General features: G+C 40.8%; 1 protein-coding gene across 1 annotated transcript in view; it reads right to left on the bottom strand.

Moving 5' to 3' along the window:
- Window positions 1–928: 928 nt before the first annotated feature.
- Window positions 929–11,224, bottom strand: part of elk3 (ETS transcription factor ELK3) — a 20,580-nt gene continuing 10,284 nt past the window's right edge. The window contains exons 3-5 of the mRNA XM_030046352.1: window positions 10,917–11,224; window positions 7,446–7,568; window positions 929–3,852 (exon numbers count right to left, since the gene is read on the bottom strand). The exon at window positions 10,917–11,224 is cut by the window's right edge and continues 403 nt beyond it. Coding sequence (XP_029902212.1) covers window positions 3,757–3,852; window positions 7,446–7,568; window positions 10,917–11,224 — 527 coding nt within the window. The 3' untranslated portion in view covers window positions 929–3,756. The remainder of the gene's footprint in view (window positions 3,853–7,445; window positions 7,569–10,916) is intronic.

Here is an 11,224-nt window from a genome sequence, read left to right as displayed (position 1 = left end):
TCAATGCTTTATTTTATTCCAAAATTCTCAACCCCCAATAACAAGCAAATCAAAGAGAATACAACTTTTATCAATTCCTCTATTAAAAAAATAACCAAAAGCCATTTTTATAAAAAGCTTTTGTGCGATATTGATGTGGAGTTTTGTCTTTTTAAAAAAAAAAAAAAAAAAAAAAACGATTTAAAGCTTAATACATTTACTCTGACATTATATATAAGGCACAGCCGGTACAGGGCAAAAAACAAGCACAGTGCATGATATAAAATATAAAATATAAAACCATGTGGAGGGGAAGGAAAATACAAACAAGTTCACAGCCTCAGTTACACAAAGCAAAACAAAACGACAGCCAGAGCGTTTCTCTGCTGGCAGACGCTCTGCCAGGGGTCGAGGCCGATTCACGGCTCTGCGCTGAAATGCTAAGAGAACGTGACACGAGACAGGAGACAGGTGACAGGTGACAGGTAAGGGGAGACGGGTGACAGGTGAGTGTACATAGAGCGAAGCAAGGCCACACGCGCTGTGATTGGTCCACTTGTCCACATTATGTTTCCTCCCAGGTGTTTCTGTCGGCTTCCTCTGACGGTGAGGACGACACGGAGAGGCACGCCGTTTCACCGTTCATCAGCGTGACTGGAAATTTATTGCAGATATGTGTACTTAGACTATGACTGGTCATGATTCCAGTTTCAGATGTTTAACACTGAATTCTTACTGGTCATAATTCCAATTCAAGATGCAGGGCTTGACCGCAACAACTACCTGGTCGTCATCTGCAAACATGTTGAGAAACTGACGGCCACTTCTTGGCCTTCGGTTGCCATCAGTGACAACCATCAGCATCCCAAAATTAAATGGAAAAACAAATGAAAAATTAAAAAATGTTTGACTAAACGGTTTGACTAAAGGCTCATTTATGCTGCTTATCGTACGGAAATAAATTTGTCTGTTTCAAACGATGTAACCGTCACCGCCCTCGTGCCGCCTTTACATCAACAAATCCACTAGAGGGCAGCGCAGAGCCCAAAGTGTCTGCCAGCAACAAACATGGCGGTGGTGGAGAAGGTCGTAATCATGGAGCTGCTACAAAGAGGCAGAAGAGGAGGTGATGTTGGTGAGGTCATTGAATGCATCACCACAGGAGGACGGCGGTCTGTGAGGTCATTAAACGCATCGCCGTTGAGCATAAATGAGCCTTAGCCTGTCAACATCACCAACAAATGTGCATTTCGATTCATGTGACAAAGAGCCAGACGAATCCCAACCAAAAACAACAAAGGAAACGTGTGAAGTCTTTGGGGAATGAAAGCATCTCGGAGCTGGACAGGAAATTGTTTGTTTACTGTAGGCCTGATGAGGCTCAACGTTCTTTTACGCCATATTTTAATTATTACGCTGATGTGTCACTGCATAGCATTTCATTTACTCAAAGAATGAGGTGACAAAAAATGGCAACTGTATTTTAAATGTCGGCAACCAAGTCTCAGACGTGCGGACGGTGGAAACCCCATGACGCTGCCACCCGGCGTCTTAGCGCTCAGAGCTCGCACAGACGCCCTGAACAGCCACAGCACAGCCATGAAGCCACCCTTCAGTCAGGGCTTCATCTCAGGCCGCCATTTTGGCTCAAACAGCGGACGTCTGGAGGAATTTACACACAAAGCCAGCCACACTCCTCCACCAGGGTACTAGCGGCTAGGCTAATGTGGCTAATGTGATTTTATATTTTTTTTTAATAGATGTGGATGGAAAACATCTTGTGTGCTTGTCAGCGTTTACCAAATTACATTTCCCATAAAATGGCTGTGCTTTACACCAAGCCAAACACCTGAAGCTACGCTAACGTTACAGCATTTTTGCCGTAACGTTAGCTAATAGGATTACTAGCGAGCATTTCACTATGGGAACCACCGGCTATATGTTGTTTTGATTGATTTACATGTAAGGGTCTCAATTTTGAGTTTATTTCCTGTGTTATTTATCTGCAGTAATTTAGCAGTGGTAGAGCTAATGTGGCTAATGTGATGTCTTGTGTACTTAGAAGGGTTGACCAAACTACATTTCCCATGGACTCTCTTCACTGTCACTAAAGTATTTGCGCCTTTTTTTGTTTTTGTTTGTAGTTTTTTTATAATGCATTCAAGTTTGCTCTGACCCAGAAATCTCAATGTACGCTAACGTTACTCACTACATCTTTAGCTGCTAATAAATCTAGAACACATTTCACAACAGGAACCATACATTTTGTTTTGACTTATTTACATGTAATAGTCGCAATTTTCAAGTTATCACTACTTTCGTGTGTTATTTAGTTGTAGTTCTAGTTGGATATATCGGAGCTTTCACAAAAATTTGAGATTCTGAAAAGTTGGATGTGGATTTGAAAGGTGTTTGTAAGTCGGATAATGGTACTTAGTTAACGGTACTGGTATACCAAATAACGTAAACGTGGCATTAGCTACAATTAGCAACTAGCCAAGCAAAACTACCAAGCCGAGCTTAATGATCCACCTGCAAAATGGCCATGTTTTTTTTTTTCTTGCTCGTGTAATTTACCCAGTTAGAGTGAATATTGAGTCAAATTTACTCCATGAGGTAGCTGGTGCTGTCGCTAAGCTAACCGTGGAAACATGTCCTACCCAGGTGTTTGTTGTTTGAGCCGAAGGTGACACTACCTGAGAGGAGTTTGGGCTGGGACAAAGTTAAAAAAACAAACAAACAAACATAAAGTACTGAAATATTAACATGTATGACACTGCACCCACCCACTGAGGTTCACACCCCGTCGGATGAGATGACTGAGAAAACAGTAAAGATAAAGGTGACTGACAGATTGTCAATATATCGGACATCCGATATCAGCTTTCGTTTGGTTCTCGGATGAGATGCAGGTTCCTCCTAAACACACATACAGAAAACCTCACATGAACTTTGCTTTTCTTTGTGTGTTCTACTAATTTACAAAATGTTTTCAACGATTCTTTCTCAATGAATTAATTTACTGAAAGGCAGCAGTGTTTTCGCAGAGTTTCTCCTGCAAATGAATAGCCGAGGTGGGTCACTTTGCCTTTTAAGGATGCTAATAACGCTGAAATAATATATTTTTTCCATTTCATCAGATAATACCCTCTGAGATTAAATAACCTTCCAGGGAGGTGTGAGAGCAGAACAGAAACGTAGACAGGACAAAGCACAAAACAAAACAGACCAATGCAAGACGAGAGTATAAAGTCAATTCATTTTAAAATAGTAAACATGGAAAAGAGAGAGGAAAGGAAGCAGGGAGAGGGCAGCATCTTACCCAAAGCTTTGGCAGTGACCTTTAGATTGATCTTCCCTTACAATCTGGGTTTCAGCGGAGAGTTTTAGTGTCTCCTGAGGGTCTTAATTCTGTTTCAGAGGCTTTTTCTACCCCGACAAGGAGAAAGGTCTGGAGGAAACACTGCTGACTGAAAGGTTTAAAATGGCCACAATTCAAAGACACTGAATATCGGTGCCAAATATCGGCTATCGTCGGCTTTGGTTGGAAACACGTCGGTCAAACCGCGGTAAACACAGAGAGTGACGTCGTCTGCAAACGCTCGTCACACGGAGCGAAGCCCCAAAGTGAAGCTCCTGTTTCTTCCTTTTTCATGTCCAACCAGCGAGCTTCAGAAGGCGTCTGACTGCCTGCTTCATCGGCAGTTTGAAGGAGGACCGGTTTAGTCCTGGTCCGGCCCGGTCCGGCCCGGTCTGGTCCTGCAGCTCGGGGTGGGATCAGGAGTTGTCCGGGCTGGAGGACAGCAGCAGGGGGGCGGGGGCGTCCAGGCTGGGCAGGGGCACCGGGATCGGCCCGTTCAGCAGGGTGGGAAACTGCACGGACACGGTTTGGTTAGCGTTAGAGAACATCTAAACATCTCGCTCTGCTCCAAGAGGTTAGCCTGTTGTTAGCCTAGCCCGGCTAACACCCCGCCAGGGACTGAGTACAAATCAACCAAACTCTCACCATCTGTACGGTTCAGTTTTAATCATACTGTGTTCCAGTCTGATCAATAAATGGCATTAAACCCGATTATTCCGGTCTTCAAGTGAAATGCTGCGTGCGACTTGACCGGCGTTCAATTTAGTGATTTGACCGGAAGTATCAATTAACCATCGCAGCCTGAAACATTGGAAATTGTGATTTGTAAAAGTTTGTAACGTCTCGAAAACTCCCAGGTCCCAACTGGTGAGTCTGAATCTGAAGTGGCGTTCATGTGCTCGTCAGCTTGTAAATACGGTAAATACGATGTTTCCGATGAGAACTTGAAGGCATCATTTTTTGGCTCTGATGTTACTGAGCAAAGTTAAGACTGTTTTGGAATCAAGAAAGATTTTTTTTTTTTTTTCCCACAGTGGCTCTGGTCTCCATTCCCAAAGTTTCCTTAGCACAAAAAGTAGTTTTCACATTTGCACCATAATTTTTTTGGCTGGTTCGATTTTGCTGTGGTTCTAAGGAAAGATCCCCAAATTTAGTCCAATATTTCCTCCACAAAGTTTGTGTTTGCCATGGTGGGCACAGCTGGTGGCAGAGACTGAAGTGCTGAAGAAGAAGAATCTGCTGCATGTGCCATGTCGACTCTGACAACGCTAATGAGACATTTAGTGTTAAGATTACTTTATATATATATATATATATATAAAAAACAACTTAGAATAGAGAGCAGAGTGAGGAAGAACCTTTACTTCTCCAAGTGGTATTTTATGGCGTTCCCGGCCGGGCGTTAGTGGGGCTAGGCTAACAGCAAGCTAACCACGGAGAGTAGAGTACTGGAGCAGAGCAAAAAATAAATTAAAATAAAAACATCCAGCAACCATATAAACCAGTTTGACACATGCAGCTTCACCAGGAAACCCTCCCAGAGAAGTTCAAGTTGTGAGTTGATATTCCAGAAAAGCTGATCCAGCAGACTTCCCCACATCATACAGGAAGCTTCCTGGGAAATGTTCTCCAAGAGGTTCTGATTTATTTACACTTAAAGTTCCTGACACATCAGTTTCACTAACAGTTTTTATTATAATCATTTTCTGGAGGTTTGAAATGCTGGAGTCAAACTGATAAGAAAAAAACTTTGTAAACTTGAGGTTAACTGGAGGATTAAAGTAAATGAGAGCAGGGCCTTTTACAGAGAAAAATACTTTTTTTCCTCTTTAAACTTTTTTTTTTCTTTAAAAACACAAATTTATGCTTTTTGTAAAGTTCATCTCTCATCAGTTTGGGCGTTTTTTTATATCATGTTCATGTCAGATCAGCAGGACCAACTGTTTTCTAGTGCACGATTAGAGGAGTGTGTGTGTGTGTGTGTGTGTGATGAGAGGCACTTCCTGTTGTGGGACAGAGAGCTGACGGTAGTGGGCGGGGCTCCTGATGACCCCCGCCTCCCCTCCCTTCCCGCCTCCCCTTCCCCTCGCCAACAGGAAGTCCCCCCCCCCCTCGTCCGCACCAGAACGGAAACATCTGTAGCTTATTTTGAAACGCGTGCACACAGTGAATCACACACACACACCCACACACACACACACACACACACACACACACACTGGATGTGTGGCGTGACGAGGCTGATGCAGGAGGATTTGCTGTAAACAGCTCAGGAGCCAAACAGATTTGGTGTTTGTCAAAAACAAACTGAGGCACACTTTACTTTTTCTGTTTTTGTTTTTTGTTTTTTTTTTTGCAGCTGATACTCAGACGGACGCAAACAGAGAAAAAACAAACGGCTGCCTTTTATTTATTTATTTTTTTGGTGTTTTTTATGCATCAAAAGTTGACATGATTAAAGCCTCTTTCCACACTGATGCAGCATCAGCTGCTCACTGGCCAATCAGAGAGGGCGAAGACAGAGTTCACCCTCTGCTTCTGTTTTTAAAATGAATAATTTAATAATAACTTGCACCTTACGATAATGTACACCTGTAGGACTTAACAACAGTTCAACAGTGCAGTATCCCTGTAAACCTAAGCTGTGTATAGGTAGACTTATGCTCAGCTTAATTATGTATTTATTGCTGTAATATTTTTGTAGGATCAATGCACATATTTATACATAATGCACATACTTTTATACAGCTAGGATTGATGCACAAATTTATACATAATGCACTTTTTTCAATTTTGTATTGCTCATATTTTTCTATTTCTTATTTCTTTTTCTAATAATTTCACTTATGCGTATGAAATATTCTTCTCTTGAGAATCTGAGTGGCTTCCCCTCAGCGATCAATAAAGTATTTCTGATTCTGATATTGACGTCAGAAGACCGGCCCTCCTGCTCGGTGGGAAAGAGACGCGACGCTCAAACTGTGAACCCTGATACTGATCTTTTAGTTGACCAGCAACTGTAACTATAGCAACGGTAACTATAGGACAGTAGTCGGGTTTCCATCCACCTGCTTTTATTTGCATTTTCAATTTGCGCATTAAAAACCCAAATAGAAACACAGAAAATTCTAAAAAAAAAAAAAAAAAAAAAAAAAATCTCTAAATATCAAAAAAAGTTTTTACGCTTGGGGGAGGTGGAAAAGTTGTTGTATCGATAAAAGGAAAATGTGAATAAGTTGCTATGGAAACAGGTTTAGCCAATAAAAGGTGACGTTCATAATCATGTGATTTCCGCGCCACTTTTCTTGAACTAATTAAAGAAAACAATATTAATGCAAACAACAGAGTTTTGATTTTTGACTGACGCGCCTTTAACACGTCGTCACGCTGCGCCCTCTTCTTCTGCAGTGGTATAATGTCACCCAGCTGGAGAATCAGCGCCACCTAGTGCTCACCTCGATGAACTCCAACTCCGAATATTCACATAACAGAAGTGGATGAACAAATTCATTTAAAATTTGCGATGAATTTGAAAATTTACGGAGAAAGGGTAAGGGTGGATAACATTATGAGAAAAAAAACTTCAGAGATTAAAGTCGTAGTTTTACAAGAAAAAAACGTGGATATTCTTTGAGATTAAAGTGGCAAATTTATGGGGGAAAAAAACACAAATTAATGAGAAAAAAAATGTAATTCCAAGATTGTAAAGTCACAAATACGCGAGAAAAAACCTTCTCACAGATTTACAAGAAAAAACTCAGATATTCTCTTAGATTAAAGTGGTAAATTTACTCATAAATCAAAACTCATAAATTTATGAGGGACAAAAATTTTAATTCTGAGATTATTATATCACAGATTTGTGGGGGAAAAACTCAGGAATTATCTTAGATTAATGCCATAAATTTATGAGATAAAAAACCCTTAATATTGTGATTCTGGGCTCAAACCAGCAGGTTTTTTTTCTCTGAATTTGACCCAGATTAGATCAGATTAGAATTAGGATTAGTTTTGAATTAGGGTAAAGGCTAAAGTCAGGCTAGAGGGTTAAAAGGTTTAATTTAGAGAATCAAAGTGGTCAGCGAAGGTACGAGGTGTGTGTTACCTGGAACAGGGGGGCGTGGCCCTGCAGGTGGGCGGGGCTCAGCGGCCCCACGGGGCTCAGGCCGGACCAGAACTGGATGGTGGACAGCAGCGGGCTGGGGGCCAGCAGCAGCCCGGACGGAGTCTGAGGGTCCCAAACCAAAAGACACGGGTCAGAGGGAAAAACACCAAGGGGGAAATGAGACTGTTGTTTACTTTACTTGACTTTACTTTACTTTACTTTAGTGTATGTTGACTTCATACTGATCCTGTAGTATTTGTGAAATCAGGACCTAAATATTTTCTGACGTTGATTCAAACAGATTCCAAAGATTTTTTTTCACCCATCCAACTCTGATTTTTCTTGCACATTTCTCTTTAAGTAGAATTAAAGTTAGAAAATAAATTTTTTCTATATATTGTACAGTTTAGTCACAGACATAATCTGTATGGGTCACAGTAGATTGCTTGCACAAAACCAAAAGTTAAGACAAAACGTATTTTGGAAATGAGGGATGCATTTGACTCTCAAGGCTCCTGTTGGATTAACTTGGATTATTTTGAATTTGAAAATGTGGCGAAGCTGCTTTTTCTGGCTGCAGCCTCGGAGGCACTGACATCACCAATCTCAGATTATGATGCGTTTATGTGTTTCAGCTCCACACGATCCTCCGTGTAACTCAGACAGCTTCAGAGCTGCTGGGAGGTTTATTATTTCACTTTGACAGAGCCAGGCTAACCACTCCCATAGACCTCAAGTCTTTATGCTAAGCTAACAGGAGATGCTACCCACAGGAACTGAACCAGTGGACGTCCAGAGGTGGAAATGGTGTCCAACATCTGGTCTCAGTCTGGGGAAGCTGGGAAAGAGGATTTGGCCCAAAACGTTGGAATATTCCTTTAACAAGCATTTAAGATAAAGTTGGGTCGGTGTGAGTGTTCACACCGGTGACGCTGTCAACATCAACTTTTCAAAATAAGACTATACAAGGCCTCCAGAAAGTATTCAACCACCTTACCATAACTTTATTTATCATTTATATTATTTATATCTTAGTTAATATACATTCATTCTGTTTTGAACTATTGCAACATTTGTGTATTTCATATTGTTTAATGTTTATTCTTTTTACTGTATACAGCCTTTGACATTTACATTGTTTATTGTATTTACTGTATATAGTCTTTATTGTATATATTTTTGCATTTTTTCTATTTAAATTTAATTATTTTATTTTATGTTCCCATTGCTGCTGTAACATAAGAATTTCCCATTTTGGGATCAGTAAAGTACATCTATCTATCTATCTATCTATCTATCTATCTATCTATCTATCTATCTATCTATTTTCTGCAGTTGTGGAGCTAAAGCCTGAAAAATAATAATAATAATGATCATAAAGGAGATGAAATCAGGACTCTGCGTGGATCAGAGTGTGACTGTGAATGTAAAAGCAGCGAGGCTCTAAATCAGGCGTCTCAGGAACATGTGGCTTCACTTAGCAGCCTCCCCTCCTCCTCCTCCTCCTCCTCCTCCTCCTCTCTTTCCGCTCACCTCTTTCCATCTCCTCCCTGTCTGTGACTCCCACTCTCCCTCCACACACTCAGAAACACCCCTCTGTTTTTTTTACTCGCCTATCTCGCGCTCCATTTACACTGGCGTGCTGTTTGTGTATTTGTGGAGTGTGTGTGTGTGTGTGTGTGTGTGAGTGAGTGTACAGCAGTGTGTCAGTGTGTGTGTTTGTGTGTGTGTCAAGGTTATTGTAGTTTTGCATTTTTTATTTTGTTTATATATATATATACAGTACAGGCCAAAAGTTTGGACACACCTTCTCATTCAATGCGTTTTCTTTATTTTCATGACTATTTACATTGTAGATTCTGCACAACACAACTTGTTGAGAAGAGCCATACTAATTATCACTCCTCCTCCACTTCATTGGTATGGACCCGCCCACACTCACCTGAGCTCATTCTCACCTGAGCTCACTATCACTGATTGTTTGGCTATATATCCTCGTGCATTGTATTGTTCTGTTTGGCAGCCAGACTGAGCACATGTTGGTGATTCTTTGCAGCAGTGCAGAGTAAGGGTTATGCGTGATTGAAGTGAGTATTTATTTAATTTTCAGTAGTTAAATGTTTATGGATTTATGTTGTAAGGTGGCTAGATAATTCATTGCTGTAGGTTGAAGATATTTATATTCCCTTTGGATGAATATTGTTTGGTCCCTTGATTGTTTGCCTCAAGATTTCAGTTTGATTATTATGTGTAAGTGGCCAGTGCACATGATCATTAACTGATTCAGTAGAGGAGATGCAAGCATTTAAATCCTTAGTCTTTATTTATGCCTTTGTATTGTAGTGCTCTGATTTATTAGTGGTAGGCCTACCCCCTCCCCCACCTAGGGAGGCAGAGTATTAAATGTTTGATGTATTTATGTATTTTGTGATTTCACTGTAATTGGTTTGTGGTGTGTTTGTCACTTGCAGATGGAACCATAACCCTGATCAAGCCTTGACATTGACCAATATGTGTGCACTGTGGGAATAAATGTTTTAATGGAAACAGCCATGAACTCCTTGCATTCTTATCGATGCACCCATGGTGATGTTGCTGTTCCTTTGAACCACCTCTCCTACTAAACAACACAACTGATGGTCCCAACCCCATTGATAAAGCAAGAAATTCCACTAATTAACCCTGATAAGGCACACCTGTGAAGTGAAAACCATTTCAGGTGACTACCTCTTGAAGCTCATGGAGAGAATGCCAAGAGTGTGCAAAGCAGTAATCAGAGCAAAGGGTGGCTATTTTGAAGAAACTAGAATATAAAACATGTTTTCAGTTATTTCACCTTTTTTTGTTAAGTACATAACTCCACATGTGTTCATTCATAGTTTTGATGCCTTCAGTGAGAATCTACAATGTAAATAGTCATGAAAATAAAGAAAACGCATTGAATGAGAAGGTGTGTCCAAACTTTTGGCCTGTACCGTATATATATATATATATATATATATAATTTTATTTATTTATATATTTATTTTTATATTTGATTTTGACTTTTTGTCAGTTTAGTTTTAGTGTTAGTTTTAGTGTTTTTTGGGTAATATGAGGTATTTGTCAGGGCTGAGATTCAAAAAGGTCAGACAAATTTTGTGCAATAAAAACTAAATAAAACATCAAAACTATTTTTAAAAAATCACTGATGACAGATGAACCAAATAAATTGACAAAGAGAGAGACAAATAAAAAAGAAAATTAAAAACTAAAAAACTGAAAACTAAAGATATTTCTGTATAATTGTAGTTTATTTGAGTTTGTTTTACTTTCTTAATCAAACAATATAGTTTCAGTTATACTTTTTATTTTTAGTGTTTTCACAGCTAGTTTTCATTATTTTGTTAATTTTATTAACGACGTGTGTGTGTGTGTGTGTGTGTGTCTGTGTGTGTCTGTGTGTGTGTGTGTGTGTGTGTGTGTGTGTACCTGTGCGGTGAGGAAGGCGGGCGTCAGTGACCCTGACGGCAGCGCCGGGCTGTTGAGGGCGATGGAGCCGATGTCACTTCCTGTCAGGAGGAGGGAGGGCGCGCAGATTTCCAGGCTTTTTGGCTTCCTGGTTTTCGGAGGCGCGCTATTGGCCGCCGGCCTCCTGTCGGGCGTGGCCGGGCCGAGCGAGCGCTCCCCCTCTCTCTCTCTCGCTCTCTGGCCGGACGACAGGTTGAGGGGCTGAGTGCTGTGCTCGGATTCGTCAGTCTCTGAGACCGAGCCCCGCCCCCTCAGCAGGGAGTGGGCGG

The sequence above is a fragment of the Myripristis murdjan genome, chromosome 23, assembly GCF_902150065.1.
Source record: "Myripristis murdjan chromosome 23, fMyrMur1.1, whole genome shotgun sequence".
Classification (NCBI taxonomy): Eukaryota; Metazoa; Chordata; class Actinopteri; order Holocentriformes; family Holocentridae; genus Myripristis; species Myripristis murdjan.
This window is presented reverse-complemented; position numbering and strand designations above follow the sequence as displayed.